Source organism: Hyperoodon ampullatus (assembly GCF_949752795.1).
Source record: "Hyperoodon ampullatus genome assembly, chromosome: 4".
NCBI classification, from domain to species: Eukaryota; Metazoa; Chordata; class Mammalia; order Artiodactyla; family Ziphiidae; genus Hyperoodon; species Hyperoodon ampullatus.
Window position 1 is genome coordinate 62,899,089 of NC_136917.1, and position 18,043 is coordinate 62,917,131.

Below are 18,043 nucleotides of genomic sequence, written 5' to 3' on the forward strand. Positions count from 1 at the left end.
TTTCCAAATTTTCAATTTTTATTCCTTGCTTTTACCATCCAACAGAAAATCTCTGCTTAGGAATCTCCTCAGCATCTAGATTCCAAGAGGCCTCAGAGGAGTGTCCACAGAGGGCATTGCTGCTTTATGAAGTCACTCTTGGACATTCCGGTATGTTACTAGCTGGTAGGCCCCTGGAGGGGAGAGCTCCCCATTGGTCTACCCACAGATGCTCTCTTCCCAAGGAGACCGAGCACCTCTGTTCAGCAAAAGAGTCACGAGCACCCTGCAATTGTGATGCTCCGGGCTAAAGCTGAGAGACAGGCCAGACAAAAGCCCCTCCTTCAGGAAGTGCCCCCAACTGACAGACAGAGGCCCTTAATAATGTGTTAGAATAGGTTAAGGGTCATAGAAGAGGGGAAAGCAAAATTCTCTGGGCTTCTAAGAGCAAGAGCACACAGCCAGGGCACAGCACTGGAGACACCTGGAAGGACTAGGAAAGATTTTGATGGCTTTGGAGCTAGAATCCAAGAAACAGGAGGAGCAGAAGTTATCCATGCCCAGCACTGGCTAATTGGGGACACAGAATGTGCACATATGAACCACCTAAAGAGAGTGTAAGGGACGAGCCTTGGGGTAGAGATGTTTTAGGTACAAGAGCAATAGGGACTTTTGCTCTGTTCAATTCTTGGGATTAATATATTCTCTCGTTCTCCTTCTCCTAGCCCCTTTGGCTTCCAAGGCAAATCAAGACAGAGGCTTCTGGGTAGCTCTGTGTTGAATTAAATGTTTAGTTGGCCAAATTGGTCAAATTCCCGGAACCTTAATTCCTTGGGCCATAATAAAAGAAGGTGACCACATCACCACCTCCACTGCCCCAGGCGTTCTGAAACAAGTGTACACGACCATCTCACATAGAAAAATACTCTTGTAGGCAAGCGGTATACTGAACCGGGAAATAACATCTTACCAATCTCTCCACTTAAAATCATCAACAGCAAAGCTTTAAGAAATACTTTGATTAATGTCCCCAGGCTTCAAACCTTGGCCTCACCGTCTTATTCTATATTCTCTCCCTCAGGGATCAAGCTCCTCCTACTGCCTCCTTTGGTCATATGCCCCCTGATACCTTCTGGGCTCCTGCCCACACCCTGACAGTGGCCTCCTGGAGCAGCTGCTAAGAGAGAGCCTGAATCAGTTCTCCATCTCTGTTTCCACCCGCCCCAATTCATCAGTGTGCCTAATCCCGCCGGGCCATGTAGGAGGCCCTCGATAAACCTGTGCTTTGTGAATGTACCTCAAGGATTCTTACACTCACTCAAGTAGCTGAGCCTAGTGGGTTTCTATTTCCAGGAATCCCAAGGATACACTACTATGCTTCCGCTCCTTAAGCTCCAAAGCATACTTCTGGGGAGAAACGAAGAAGAGATTAAGAATGTAAAAAATTCTTTCACGATGCTTGGAGGGGTGAGGAAAGATGGCTAGCTGGAAGCAGTCAAGAAGAGACCAGCTGGGGCTTCCCTGGTGGCACAGTGGTTGAGAGTCCGCCTGCCGATGCAGGGGATATGGGTTCGTGCCCCTGTCGGGAAGATCCCACATGCCGTGGAGCGGCTGGGCCCGTGAGCCATGGCCGCTGAGCCTGTGCATCCGGAGCCTGTGCTCCGCAACGGGAGAGGCCACAACAGTGAGAGGCCCACGTACCGCAAAAAAAAAAGAAAAGACCAGCTGTTCTTGGTGTACAATATCAGCACAGCCAACCACAGCTGAATGTGTTTTCTATCTATCTAGATATCTATCTATCTATCTATCTATCTATTTATTTATTTATTTATGGCTGCGTTGGGTCTTCATTGATGCAGGCGGGCTTTCTCTAGTTGTGGCGAGTGGGGGCTACTCTTTGTTGCAATGTGCAGGCTTCTCACTGCGGTGGCTTTTCTTGTTGTGGAGCACGGGCTCTAGGTGTGTGGGCTTCAGTAGTTGTGGCACAGGGCTCAGTAGTTGTAGCTCATGGGCTCAGTAGTTGTGGCTCGCAAGCTCTAGAGCACAGGCTCAGTAGTTGTGGTGCACAGGCTTAGCTGCTCTGCAGCATGTGGGATCTTCCCAGACCAGGGCTCGAACCCGTGTGCCCTGCATTGGCAGGCAGATTCTTAACCACTGCGCCACCAGGGAAGCCCCTGAATGTGTTTTCTGAAGTCACTGATGAAGAAATCTAGTCTGGGACTGGAACTCCAGCTGATGAGTGGACTCAGAGGTAACCAGCTTCTCCAGGCCTACTGAAATCACCCGTATCTTCTCGTGGAGAGGTGGGCGGGACAGGCACCCTGGATGAGAAGCTAAAGGGCCACCTCTTCTGCCCTTTTAGCAGCAACTCACACTCCCCCTGACTTGGGCAGCACCACCTTAGCTGCCGCACACAGTCAGTAGGCATGGCAGCTTGGTGGTGACTCAAGTCTTCTGACAAAGAGTCATTCCTAGTTACATGTAACTAGAATTGAAACACAAAGTTCACATATTATATCCAAACCCTATTACACCTCTTGCTGTTTTGCAGAAATTTTACAAAACTGAAAGTTATAGAGTTCAACTAGTATATTTCTAAACTCTGGATTAGAACGTATACAGACTGCTCCACATTAACACTAGTAGTCCAATACCTCGGCACACTGCCGAAGGCCAGGTGTGTGTCCATATGCAACATACATTCTGCTGCTTTTGGTCTCAAGCAAAAACATAAAGAATCATGCTTATTCTATTTATCTAAAGACTTCCTAAATTCGATCAACGTCAGAGAGTAACCACAATTTTCAGAGCTTTCGCTAACTTCATTTTAGAAAAGGACACTGTCAAACGACACAAAGGACACTGCCCTGATTTATTATCTATGGAGGTCATGCAAAGGGTCATAGGTCATATCTATTTAAACCCCCTCTACTTCAGTGATCATTTAAAAGGAAAATGGAGGGAAACCAAAGCTTGCCACATCAGAGAAACCACTGTCATCACAAAGATTTGGAACAGAAGAAAAGTTGGGGCCTCCAACTTTGGCAATGTCTCTTTTAAGTTGAAATGTCAGTTACTTAGAGCAAGTCTGGGGATTCATTCTGTTGGAATTTACCACAAGGAGTATTACCACAGACTTCTGATATGGGATCTTTGATTCTCTAAAGTTCATGAGTTCCAGCAGATGCGACACCCCTTAACATGGACCTTATGTCAAATCCTCACATAGATGCTAATTAGTAGCTACATTCTCAGGTCCTGACAACTGCAATTATTAGCTGTACCCTGCTCTCTCCACTGTGCCATACACAGTACAGGTTAATAGTTTCTAAGCCTCTCAGACTTACATTCAAAATAGGGGGAAAGGTTTCCATTCAAGGTACAGTGAAACAATTTAAGTGACACCACAAGGGAGCAAACAAACAAATCCAGAAGGTGGAATATTCTACAGGACTCGGTTTTTACAGTAAGTCAATGATATGGAGAGAAAGAGGGAATTGAGGGCAGGAGGCTTGCTCACTCTAGACTGAAAGCTTAAAGAGACACAACAACCGGATGTGATGGGTGGACTTCATGTGGATCACTGATTAGAACAAAATTACTGTCCAAAGACATTCTTGACCTTCAGAACAATTTGATTTGGTATTAGGTGATACCAAGAAATCATAGTTTATTTTGTTTGGTGTGATAATGGCATTCTGGTTTCTACAAGAAAATAACCATATTTTCTAGAGATGTTTACTGGAGGACGTAGGGGCAAAATGACATGCTATCTGGGATTTGCTTTTAAATACTTTAGCAAAGAAAAAGGAAATGGGAGATTATATGATGTAACTGGCAAGATCTTGGTAACTGTTAAATCTGGGTGATCAGTACATAAGGGTTGAATGCCCTATTTTACTCTATTTTAAAATGCCTACACTTTTTCATGTTTAAAAATTCATGCAGAAAAATTTGAAGCACTGAGCTAGAAATCTTTGGTAATAAAATGTATAAAAGCTCCCAAATCTACAATATGGGGAAAAGTTTATAAAAACACATGGCTTTGCTTTTTCCTCTTTTTAAAAAAAATTTTAATTAATTAATTAATTAACTTATTTACTTTTGGCTGCGTCGGGTCTTCATTGCTATGCATGGGTTTTCTCTAGTTGCAGTGAGCAGGGGCGACTCTTCGTTGCAGTGCACGGGCTTCTCATTGCGGTGGCCTTCCCATTGCAGAGCACAGGCTCTAGTCGCGTGGGCTTCAGTAGTTGCAGCGCGTGGGCTCAGTAGTTGCAGCATGCGGGCTCTAGAGCACAGGCTCAGTAGTTGTGGTGCACGGGCTTAGTTGCTCCGCAGCATGTGGGATCTTCCCAGACCAGGGATCGAACCCATGTCCCCTGAATTGGCAGGTAGATTCCTGTTTTTTTTGTTTTTTTTTTTTTTGCGGTACGCGGGCCTCTCACTGTTGTGGCCTCTCCCGTTGCGGAGCACAGGCTCCGGACGCGCAGGCTCAGCGGCCATGGCTCACGGGCCTAGCCGCTCCACGGCATGTGGGATCTTCCCGGACCGGGGCACGAACCCGTGTCCCCCTGCATCGGCAGGCAGGCTCTCAACCACTGCGCCACCAGGGAAGCCCGGCAGGTAGATTCTTAACCACTATGCCACTAGGGAAGTCCCTGCCTTTTCCTCTTAAAAATTTCAAAGAAGTACAAGTTCTAGTGTCCAGACTCTGGATCTCCCAGCAGCCACAGAGTCTGGGGTGACTCTTCTCTCTCTTTCCCCCACCCTCCCGTGTATACTCCACACCCGCAGGGCAAAATGACTATACCTGCCAGGCCAACAGAACCAGCCGAAAACTGGCTTCAGAGAGCTCAGCCTCCTTATCATATTCCCATATGGCTTCTCAGACTAGGGGCCAGGGTTGGTGGGGAGTGGGGGGGATGAGAAGCTTTGCTTGTTGTAACATAGAGTGATTTTTCTGGCCTCTGATGTAAGGCAGGGTATAAAGATGATCCTTGTTAAGTCCTATTACTATAAGGCATGTTCCTTGGATAGATACATACACATTCTTTTAATCTACCTTTTAATCTCATTAATAACTACATTCCTGAGTTCCCTCAAAGAACAGTTACTGCAATTTTTAAATAATAGCTTACTTTATATTCCATTTTACTCATGTCAGTGACACATGGAGTAAACAGAGCTCATTACTGGATAATACCCAAGTAGCTTCTAGCTCAGTGGCTACATACCCTCAGTTCAGGGGTCACAACATGCAAATGATGGGAAAAAATGACCCTTGGTTCCTCCTTCCCTCAGTATGTCAAATAATGACCTGGCAAGTTGGTCACTGTGACAGTGAATCCTTTTATTGCTCACCTTGCTGGAAGCCTTGGACAAGACACTTGTCTTCTTCTTTCTCCCTGTCTGAAAAGGAAGGATAAAACACTAGACAGCTCACCCAATTTTTGAGATCTCTGTAAATTAAGTAACTACTTAAGTAGTAACAACAGCTAAAATCCAAATCAACTTTAGCATCATAAGAATTGTTACATACAGTTAAACACTTTACCTATAGAGTTCATCATTCTTTTTCTACCTTACAATTGCTCTCCAACACAATGCATTTGTAAAGTCACCATAATCACTTGAATTTCTGGGTTATAAAAATGTGTGAATGCTCCCCCATACCCATTTCTGGTCTTTAAAAATGTTATTTCTCTTTTTTAATATTATTAATAGAATTACCCGGGTTGATTTACCTTATATATGTGATTAGATATAATGAAAAATACCTCAGGCTCAAGTTTAAATCATTTTTATTTAAGCACTGATTTTACAAAATGTGATCGTTCAAAAGGTGAACTAAATTTACGGCTTAATTTGTTCACGTGTTGATAAATTGCTTTCAAAATACATTGGAGCTAGATGTGTATATAAGATTTTACATGCGTTTTGGAAGAAATCACACAGAAGCAGCTGCTTTTTCAATAAACTTGGCCAGTTTCACATCTCTTTTGGTCAGTCCTCCACAGTCATGTGATGTGAGAGTTATCTGAACCTAAGAAAGAGAGAAGCAGCTTTGAAAACCCTGAGTTGCAATTCATGATGCTCTCCTTTGGTAGTTCAGAAATCAATCTATTACTCAATATTTATCTTTGAGAATTGAGGAGATTAAATGATTTAGAAAATACTACATTATGAATAAGCAATGCATTTCCAAAACCCAGTAAACTCCAGGCTAGGCCCAGCAGCCTCCTAGGGATAAAAAGGTTCTCTCATAAGAAGGGCAAATGAGCTACCAGAATCTCAAATCTTGACTCTTGGGGAAGAAAGAAAGAGAGAGAGAGAGAGAGAGAGACTGAGGTACCACTTTAACTCCCATTACTTTAATTACACCAACTATTTTCAGGCCACTGAGAAAAACTAAGCTATCAAATGTAATATCTCAGCAACCATGTTAAAAAAAAAGTCCATTTCCAAATTAGGGAAGGGGGGGTGGGGTGGAGGAACAGACTGCTGCCTCTTGACAAATCAATTAAAAAGCAAAAACAAAATTATGGGCAAAGAGAGGCAACTAGGAAATAAAAGTTTATGCTGGTACCTGTATGCTCTGAATTATTCCAATTAAATCACAAAAAATGTGAAATTTTCTTTTTTCAAAGAGATAATAGAAACCTCACAGAAATCTAGATGATAAGAAATTCCACATGGCATGATCACCAAGGCAAGGACGCTTTTTGGGCAAGTGTGATTCTTCTCACTGTGCCCCCTTAAAACTACTTGATGAAGTCTTTTCAGTCTGCTCTTTCTCTTAAGAAGGTCAGTTCCCACTGAGAATAGAGAATTTAATAAATAGTTCTTGAGCAAATTTATTAAATAAGGCCATATCTTTCTTATTTGCTACAATCTCTTTCAATACTTTACCTTAAGAGGGTTTAAAAATTTATCTACATGACAGATATTCAAGTTTAATTCAGGAGTCTAATTTGGCCCAACTTTTCCGTACTACTGTCTGTAGAAGATAAGCATGAAAATAAAGAACTTAGTCACTGTTGTCGAGTAGATCTGAACATTTTTTTTTTTACTAATTTGCAGTAATACACAGGGATTCTGAGAGAAAGAATAAGAGAATATTTTCCTAAGCACAATGACACTTAGCTGCACAGGATGACAAGCAAGAAAGGAAGAAAGAAGTTTCTTAAGAAACTCCATAATTATGGTGATTCCAAAATCAGGCAATTCAGTTACCTTGTTGTACACATTGAACCACTCCGGGTGATGATTCATCTTCTCTGCTTGTAGGGCAACTCGGGACATAAAGCCAAATGCCTGCATAAGATAAAGTCAAAAGTGATGACTGACAGTGCCCCCTGCCCTGGACCTGAGAGAGATACCAGAGCAACCCGACCGGAAAAGACATGGCTAGAATCCTTAGGGAAGCCTGGAGAATCAAATATGAAAGCAAATGCTCTCCATAGAGCTGGGGAAGCAGTGTAGCAGGACTGTGACCTGCTGCTGGATGGTGAAAAACAATCAGGCTCAAATAAACAAACCGGGAAATTGGTCTCACCCAGTGACCTGACTGGGCTGTTTTATTTTCCTCAGGACGAGACTCTCCAAAAGAAGGACTAATTTCCCTTTAATTCAATGTCCTGGATCTCACTACCTGGCCCCAAATCTTAGAAGTCACTTTTCTTGCAGCACTGCTCCTTTTGTTTTTAGTGACTGGGTTGCTAACTAAGGCATCGACCACAAAGACTATGGGAAAATGTCTTGTGAGTGTGTCTTAAGCCAAAGCTCCGGGAGAAATGAACAACCATCCCATCTGCCAGGCAGGACAGAAGGGGATGAGAGACTGTTTTCATTGACATCCAGAGTGGAACAGAAATGGGCTTGCCCACTCAGGGTCTTCTTGCTACTGCCTAGCACTGCCATTTCAAGGAGAAAGCACTCCGCCTCGGGGCAGAGGGCTGCAGAGCCAGCCACAGGCATAAGTGGGGGCCAGTAGGGCACTGTCTTCATACCACAGGGAAAGTGCAAACCTAATTTTGTTAAGCAGAAGGCAAACTTGTCCTAAGAGGAAAAAAACCATTTTTTTGCTTGCTTTCAAATTTTTATGAGGGTAATTGCAAACAGTAGAAGAGTTTGTCTCTTTCGTGTCCATAAGGCAGAAATACTTGGTAAGATTCTAAGGAAGTGCTACATTAATTACAAAGTTACAGTGGAATTCACAGGCATTACCCATTACAGCACATAAATAAATATTTAACTTCTTTACCCCTATCCAGAAAAACCAATCTGATGTTAGTTGGGGTATGTTTTTTGGATCACCAAATGACATAAGAGTGCATTTCCAAGTTAACAGAAATACGGAAGATGCCATTTTCAAACAATTCTGTCATTCATAATGGTTCCTATCTCAGAATTGATTTCATTCAGGATAAAGATTTCCATTTTGACACTTAATGCCTGAAGAAGAGTCTTCCCTATTAGGAAAAGGAAGGAAGTTCAAGAAAAATCCATTTAACTATTTATGGAATTATCAGTAGGAAAACAATATTCACTCTCCCATCCCTTCTCATTTCATAATTTGATTCTCTATGTGAGGGGAAGGAACAAGTCAAATGAGAAAGTTTGTTTTAATTATTCAAACACAGAGTTAACCTGTATTAAATTATTATGAGAATTTTTACCCTGTTTGCCTATAATGCTTTATTTTCGTTTAGCTTTAGAAGATTTACAATTTCATCACCACCCCAAGAGACATTAAAGACATGGATTTCTTTCTTTTTTTAAAAAATATTTATTTATTTGGCTGCACAGGGTCTTTAGTTGTGGCAAGCAGGATCTTTTAGTTGTGGCATGCAGGATCTTTAGTTGTGGCACGCAGGATCTTTTAGTTGTGGCATGCAGTATCTTTAGTTGCAGCACGTGGGATCTTTTAGTTGCAGCATGTGGAATCTTTAGTTGCGGCATGTGGGCTCTTAGTTGCAGCATGCAGGATCTAGTTCCCTGACCACAGATTGAACCCAGGCTCCCTGCATTGGGAGTGTGGAGTTTTAACCACTGGACCACCAGGGAAGTCCCAAGGACATGGATTTCTGAGCCAGGGAGTCAAATCCCAATTCTACTACTCAACCGTCATGTGATTTAACTCTGAGCCTCAATTTTCTTATCAGTAAAATGGTGATAATAATAAAAAGGTCATGTAATTATTTTTATTTAAAAAAAAGAGAGAGGGCTTCCCTGGTGGCACAAGTGGTTGAGAGTCCGCCTGCCGATGCAGGGGACACGGGTTCATGCCCCGGTCCGGGAAGATCCCACATGCCGCGGAGCGGCTAGGCCCGTGAGCCATGGCCGCTGAGCCTGTGCGTCCGGAGCCTGTGCTCCGCAATGGGAGAGGCCACAACAGTGAGAGGCCCGCATACCACAAAAAAAAAAAAAAAAAAAAAAGAGAGAGATGGGGATATAAAAACACTTAGCACAGCACCTGGCACAGAATTCACATACTGCTACCACTACTGCTTCTGGCCAAACTACATACCGTAAACCTCACAAAACATAATGGTAAATGAAAAGCCCTCCCACAGACTTGAGAATCTAAGATTCCAGTTGCTTCCTCTCAGAAGAATGGCTCTCTCCTTTTCCCATGTGCCATAAACAGAGACTGACATACATATACGAGACAAAGAGATAATATACGGTGGAATATCACCTTGATGCACACTGACTGGGAAAACCAGCTGAATAACAAGAAATCAGGTGGGCACAGTCACTGTCTAAGTTCTTAAGCCCTGTAGCCACAATTTCTTTGAACCAAGCTATCCTAAAAGGTCCAAAGTGATGCTTAGACTCCTTTAACATTGCCCAAGAGCCAAATGGATCTACTAAGTGGATGATCTGAACATGATCAGAAGTGCTCCTCAAATCTCTGACCACCAGCATGCTATCAGCGTAGTAGTAAAATCTATTCCATCACAAGTATGACTTAAAAGAGAACATCCATATCCTAAGAGGTACATTGATCAAAGAAAAAGCATCTACCCTAGCTACATACAATGTTAAAAAAAAAAGTACATCCAAACACCCTCCAAATTTGTATTTTCCTCAGTTTTGCATATTTCCCTTCAACTGTCACCTAATATTTACATTTAATAAAAAATCGAAAAGCCTGATAAACCATTTACACAGGATCCTAATTCTTCCTTAGGGAAAGAATACTCTATCTGTTACGGGAGCAAAAAGATAATTCCAAATCCTTCTTCCATATAACAGAACAAATTAATCCTCCAAACATTTAATTTTTTAAATAAATTTATTTAATTTATTTTTTTATTATTATTTTTTGGTTGTGTTGTTTCTTCGTTGCTGCGCGCAGGCTTTCTCTAGTTGGCGGCGAGAGGGGGCTACCCTATGTTGCTGTGCGCCGGCTTCTCATTGAAGTGGCTTCTCTTGTTGCGGAGCACAGGCTGTAGGTGTGCAGGCTTCAGTAGTTGTGGCACGCACACTCAGTAGTTGGCTAGGTGCGTGGGCTTCAGTAGTTGTGGCATACAGGCTCGGTAATTGTGTCTCGCATGCTCTAGAGCACAGGCTCAGTAGTTGTGGCGCATGGGCTTAGTTGCTCCGTGGCATGTGGGATCTTCCCAGACCAGGGCTCGAACCTGTGTCCCCTGCATTGGCAGGCGCATTCTTAACCACTGCACCACCAGGGAAGCCCCAAACATTTATTTCTAAATCCACAAATTAACAACATCCATAACAATACACATTCAAATTAAAGTAAAAGAATTTCTGCAAGGAAGTTAGATGAGTAGGTAGGAGAGGGAAAAAGCAAAACCTCAAAGGGGAATTTTGATTATATGGAATACAATAAAGAAGGAATATGACTAAACAGCAAACTTGGCAGACAGTGAAAAGCATCTGTCCCTTCTATCAAAGATTTATTTTTATAGCCCTAGCTACTTGTTACCACGATGCCACTTGGAATCTAAAAGCCTTGAGCTAGCTAAAAGTACAGGCTTTCTAAACCATTCCATCAAAGAAATCTGCTAACAGCCCAAGGCAAAATAGATACCAGCAACCCAGTAAGAAGCTTAGAGAACAGGACTGAGAAAATGGACAAATGAAGTAGAAATCAACACGAGTTTAAAATAATTAGGAAATAATAAATACAGAAAATGATATACATCTAACATATAGATAATTGTTGCCAATAAGAGAACAACAACTTAAAAAAAAAAAACAAAACAGAAGAAAGAAAAAAACTGGACATGGAATTCAAGAAAAATTTCCAGAAACAAAAGATTTAAGTCTATAGATTGTAAGAATTCAGCCATGTCTACACATTCTAGTGAAGTCAGTAAACCATGAAGATAAAAAAATTCTTTTGGCATCTAGTCAAATAAAATCAATTCGCCTATAATGTTGAAAAGAATCTGGCTGACTTCAAACTTCCACATATCAACATTCAACATACAAGTTAGAGGAGCAATGCCTATAAAGCCTTTAGGAAATGAAAATGTGAAGAATTTTATACCCATAGGCTTCCCTGGTGGTTCAGTGGTTAAGAATCCGCCTGCCAGTGTAGGGGACACAGGTTCGAGCCCTGGTCCGGGAAGATCCCACATGCAGTGGAGCAACTAGGCCCATGCGCCAAAACTACTGAGCCTGCGCTCTAGAGCCCGTGAGCCACAACTACTGAAGTCCGCCTAGAGCCAGTGCTCCGCAACAAGAGAAGCCACTGCAGTGAGAAGCCTGCGCACCACAATGAAGAGTAGCCCCCGCTTGCCGCAACTAGAGAAAGCCCACGCATAGCAACGAAGACCCAACACAGCCAAAAATAAATAAAGAATTAAAAAAAAAGAATTTTATACCCAGCTAAACTGTTGTTCAAAATTAATGCAAGAGACATATGTTTTTTAAATGCAGTAACTCAGGGAATAATGTCCATTCACCCTTTTTGAGGAAATTTTTATTAAAGGATGAAATATAAGTAACTAAGAGATGAATGCGGAAACTATACCAAAGGTATTGACAGTGAGTAATAAATTCATTCAGCTCTAGAAATACATTTTAAACAACTGTGGGGATTATAGTTATAGAATAAAATGTAAATGTTATAAACTATTAAAAGGGTTGAAGATAATAAAAATAGGGAAGGTAGATGAAAGTTAAAAAAATAATCTTTAAAAGCTGAAAGATCAAGTGGTAAGATATATTTAAAAGTATAAAACATAAGCACTAGAACCAAAAAACAATATGAACTAAAATTTTAGTTCCTAAAAGGAAAGTAGGAAAAAGTAGAAGTGTAATTTTGATATTGCTTAGTGGGGAGACCACTATCTAAAGAAATGCTAGCTAAATGCTATCTAAAGAAATGGAGGATTACATTTGCTATGTAAAACTATAGGTTTAATAGTATCCACAAGAAGAACGAAATTTAGAAGAAAACAAAACAACTTAATTCACAATTAAGTAAAGGAAAACACAATTAAAATGCAACAAAAAACCCCCACAATCCATATAATGATTTAAGATAAGGGAGAAAAGAGTATATTGGTTCTGTCATGTTTTATAAGACCAAACATCTTTCCAATCAATAAATGTAAAGAGCCTAAATCCAACCAGTTAAAAGAAGAGAGAACATTACAATGGATCACAAAGCAAAACTCAACCACTAGAAATAAAAGGACATAGGCAAATGTAATTTCTTTTAAGAAATCATAAGGGTAATTTAAATTATAAAGTATATCCACAATGAGGATGAAGACTGAATAACTGTGAATATCTATATTGCAATAACATAGCATCAAAATCAATGAGACAGAAATGACAGGGCTCATGGGCCAAAGAGAAATATTGGTAGTTGGAGACTTTAATTCACATCTCTTAAGCCATGGCAGATTAAGACTACTTAAAAACATAATTTAAAAGGTAGATGTAATCGATGTATTTTAAACTCTAAAACGTGAGGATATAGCTTTTAAAATATATTTGGAACATGCACAGAAACCAAATATATACTACCCCACAAAGAAAATCTCAATAATCAAAAAGTAGAAATAGTACTGATAACATTCTCCAATAAAATTAAAAACAAAATTAGGACACTAATGTAGCAAAAAGTACTACCTGAAAAAATTTTAAATCCTTCTTTTAAAACTCTTGGGTCAATGTTCATTGCAGCACTATTTACAATAGCCAGGACATGGAAACAACCTAAATATCCATTGACAGATGAATGGATAAAGAAGATGTGGCACATATATACAATGGAATATTACTCAGCCATAAAAAGAAGCAAAACTGAGTTATTTGTAGTGAGGTGGATGGACCTAGAGTCTGTCATACAGAGTGAAGTAAGTCAGAAAGAGAAAAACATATACCGTATGCTAATGCATATATATGGAATCTTTAAAAAAAAATGGTACTGATGAACCTAGCTGCAGGGCAGAAATAAAGAGGCAGACATAGAGAATGGACTTGAGGACATGGGGTGGGAGGGCGAAGCTGGGGCAAAGTGAGAGGAGTATCATTGACATATATACACTACTGAATGTAAAATAGTTGGATGGTGGGAAGCAGCAGCATAGCACAGGGAGATTGGCTCTGTGCTTTGTGATGACCTAGAAGGGTGGGATAGGGAGGATGGGAGGGAGGCTCAAGAGGGAGGGGATATGGGGCATGTGTATGCATATGGCTGATTCGCTTTGTTGTGCAACAGAAACTAACACGGTACTGTGAAGCAATTATACTCCAATAAAGATCTATTAAAAAAATTTTTTTAATTAAAGTAGCTAAAAAAATGAGAAAAACAAAACAAAACAAAAAAACAAAAATAGAAAAACTCAGATCAAAAAAGAAATCAATACTAAAGAGAAAATAATCATTAATTATTATTTCTATTAATTAATAGAAATTAATAATGTAAGCATTACATATGGATACATCTAAAGCAATAATCAGAGTAAACATCTTTAAATACTTAAATTATCTTAAATTAATGAACTTTAAAGAATTAAAATAAATTAATTAAATATCCAATCAAGAAAATAGATAAATAACAAGAAAATAAATTTAAGGAGGAGAGCAGGAATGAATATAAATAAAGGGAAAAGCAAATGTAAATTAATTAGGAAAGAGAAAAAAATGATATAACTACTGAATCCAGAAGCTGTATCCGGAAGAATTATATAATAGAAAATTGGTTGCTTCCTGTAAAAACAAACAAACAGAAAGATAGGGAGAGAAAGCACAGATAAACAAAACAGGAAATGAGAATGGGGAAGAAACTACAGTTACAAGAGAAATTTTAAAACATACAATAAATGAATTTTCAACAAATACAAAGTGCATACAAATAAATTTTAAAACACAGGTAAGATAGTTCTCTGAGAAATAAAAATGATCAAAACTGACCATAGAAGAGAAGTAAATCTAAATAATTAAATAACTGTAAAAGAGAAATGTGTCTAAGAGTGACACCAAAAAGTAACAGTTCCCAATCATTTCTCAGAGGAATTCTACCAAACCTATATGGAACAGTTAACTCTAATACTGATTAAACTGTTCCAGAGCAAAGAAAACGAAGGATATTTCCAAATTGTTTTTATAAACTATCATAACATTGTCTCCAAATTCTCACAGCGATGGCATATAGTAATGAAACTATAGACTGATCCCATATTAACTGAAATCCTAATAAAACTTTGCAGTACACTGAAAGAACAAACACCATGAGCAAATAGGATATATTCTAAGAATGCAAGGATGGTTCAATATTAGGGAATTATTAATATAATTTACCATATTAATAAATCAAAAGAGAAAAATTGTATATGACTTCCATAAATTCTGAGAAGATATTTGATAAATTCAGTATTTATTATGTATTAAAGTTCTTAATGAAATAAGAATATATGGGCCCCTTCTTACATGACAGACTATATTCGCAGTTCAAAAGGCAACACCTTTCTTAATGGGGAAAGACTGGAAGAATTCCCATTGAAGTCAAGAATAAAAGAAGCCAAAAAAATGTCAATAGCCTTCTTATAAACACAATGAATTAGAAAATACACTGGAAGAAAAGTTCCCATCTAAAATGGCACCAAAAATTATCTAGGAGTAACCTTAATAAGAAATGCATAAATTCTACATGCAAAAAAAACTTTAAACCACTACTAAAAAACAGATGGTGAAGCGGTGGTTAAGAATCTGCCTGCCATTGCAGGGGACATGGGTTTGAGCCCTGGTCCGGGAAGATCCCACATGTCACGGAGCAACTAAGCCTGTGCGCCACAACTACTGAGCCTGCGCTCTAGAGCCCGTGAGCCACAACTACTGAGCCCACGTGCCACAACTACTAAAGCCCATGCGCCTGGAGCCCATGCTCCACAACAAGAGAAGCCACCACAATGAGAAGCCCACACACCGCAACGAAGGGTAGCCCCCACTCACCACAACTAGAGAAAGCCCACGTGCAGCAACGAAGACCTAATGCAGCCAAAAATAAATAAAGATAAATAAATAAATTTTTAAAAATAGATAAATCTCACTACATTAAATTTTTTTCTGTATGACAATAAAAGTCAACAAATTAAAAGACAACAAACTGTATTTGCAGTACACATTTCCTTAGCATATCAGGAGATCTTATAATAAATTAATAAGAAAAAGACCAAACACCCAATTTTTTTTAAGTGGGCAAAGGACATAATAGATAACAGAGAAAAGAAATCAAATGGTTCTTAAACATAAAAACTGCTCCATCTCATACATAAGAGGAGTACAAATTAAAACTAAGTTATATGTCAATTTTATCTCAATAAATCGGGGTGGGGGGAACTAAGTTAAACCTATCAGTTTGGCAAAGATCAAAAAGTTTGATAATATTCTGTGAGTGAAGATACAGGAGAAAAGGTACTCTCATATTTTTGGTGAAAATAAATTGATATAATAATCACTATGTAAGAGAATACAACAACATTTATCAAAATTAAAAATGCCTATGCCCTTAGAAAAAATACGATTATGTCTTTCGGCCAAGCAATTCCACTTCTAGGAATTTGTCCTGCAGACATACTCACACATAAATTACAAGAATGGTCACTGCAGCACAGCCTGTAACAGCGACAGGCTTGAAAGAGCCAAATGCCCATCAATAGAGAGCTGATTAAAATGTATTATGGTACATTTATTCACTGGAATACTATGTAGCCATTAAGAAGAAGGAGAAAACTCTTTATCCTCTGACTAGAAATACCTCCAAGATATATTACTAAATGGGAAAAATGCATAACAATAGTCTATAAATTGTATAAAAAGAAAAGAAAAGAAAGTATGTGCATTAATATTTCTGGAATGATATATAAGGATCTGGGAATAGTGAATGATGGGAGGTGGAAAGGGAGAACTGGGTGGTTGAGAATCAGGAACAGGAAGAGGCTTACTATACTCCTTGGTACCTTTTGACTTTTTTTTTTTTTTTTTTTTTTTTTTTTTTTTTTTTGTGGTACGCGGGCCTCTCACTGTTGTGGCCTCTCCCATTGCGGAGCACAGGCTCCGGACGCGCAGGCTCAGCGGCCATGGCTCACGGGCCCAGCCGCTCCGCGGCATGTGGGATCCTCCCAGACCGGGGCACGAACCCGCTTCCCCTGCATCGGCAGGCGGACTCTCAACCACTGCGCCACCAGGGAAGCCCCCTTTTGACTTTTGAAGCAATATATATATGATCTACTTTAAAAGTTAGTTAGCTTGGGACAAAATGAAGAAGCCATGCAAATGAAGGTCTCACTGTAAAGGGAGCTGGGATCCTGCGATGTATGTAACCTGGTTCATATTAAAATATTTTGGCTCACATTAACTTCTTAACATATGCCTACCTGTTTAGGTGGGTTTTTAGTGCCAATTTATAGCATAGTTTGTCTATGAGCCATGTTCTGTTGAGCCACGGCCATTTCAAACAAACATATGTCCAACAAATAGCATATAATGGCTGATAATGGTTTCAGTCTTTCCTCTATTGCAAATTACAAACGTTTTATGAACAAGTCCATGAATGCATGATGAAGTATGACTTTTTAAGTCACTCTGCCATTTTATGGAATGTTAGCATTACAATCACAGTAAATTGGGCCAATGAAGTTTGTCATTTGGAAATCTCCAAACCATCAGCAATTAAAAGCTTTTTCCATGAACCCCAAATCAAGTACTCTTTGGGAACTTTAATTTTTCTTAGAGTTCCTTTTGTTTCAGTTTATTCCATGAAAATATGAAAGACTATCAGATGCACAAAACCGAAACAAAAATCCTGTATTGATCTGTGAAATGTTTAACAGCACCCTGAATTTAAAATGCAGCTTCAGTCCAAATAACATGATTTATTAAAGTTCTAAGACTTAACTTCTAGCACATATTTACAATATGAATCTGTCATTACTCAGAGCAATTCTCTTTGATATGTTCTTTAAATCAGCTGCCTTTTATATTTTGATCATAGACTATTTTAATTATGCACTAAAAAAGAACATATCTCCCACTAAGAAAATGAGCACCAGCAACTCCAAAGTAATTTCCCCAGTACAATCTCCATTAAGCCTCTAAATACTTCCTTTACTAATTCAATGAATTAGAACTCTATTGTTTATGAATCACCTTTATGTTTGTAGGCCTATAACCCTTCTTTTATAAAATACAATTGCTATGGAAGGAAACGATATTTATGTCTGATTAGAAATGAAAACACTATTACATAAATCAGTTTGGGCATTTCTTCACGTCTTGAAACATGATCGGCAATTTAGTCTAATTGGTGATCAAGGAAACTATCTTGTGATCAATTAAAGTAATTACCAAATTCCGGCAACACAACCTACCTTAATTTCAGCTAGAGTCTGCACTTCTTCAACTTTAATTAAAAATAATGAAAATTATTAAGCAAAATGCACAGCAAGATCATTGCCAAGCACGCACATGTCACAGGACAGGACCTTCCCTTGGTGTTGGTGACTGATCCATCGCATAAACATTGCTTGGTGCACCAAGGAAAGGCATTCTTTGCCCCCAGAATATGATTACATGT

The 18,043-nt window shown here is 39.4% G+C and overlaps 1 protein-coding gene across 1 annotated transcript in view; it reads right to left on the minus strand.

The window, feature by feature from the left end:
- Nucleotides 1-5,763: 5,763 nt before the first annotated feature.
- Nucleotides 5,764-18,043, minus strand: part of PCBD2 (pterin-4 alpha-carbinolamine dehydratase 2) — a 49,259-nt gene continuing 36,979 nt past the window's right edge. Inside the window, exons 3-4 of the mRNA XM_079703663.1 lie at nucleotides 7,213-7,293; nucleotides 5,764-6,022 (exon numbers count right to left, since the gene is read on the minus strand). Of these exons, the coding sequence (XP_079559789.1) occupies nucleotides 5,927-6,022; nucleotides 7,213-7,293 (177 nt within the window). The 3' untranslated portion in view covers nucleotides 5,764-5,926. The remainder of the gene's footprint in view (nucleotides 6,023-7,212; nucleotides 7,294-18,043) is intronic.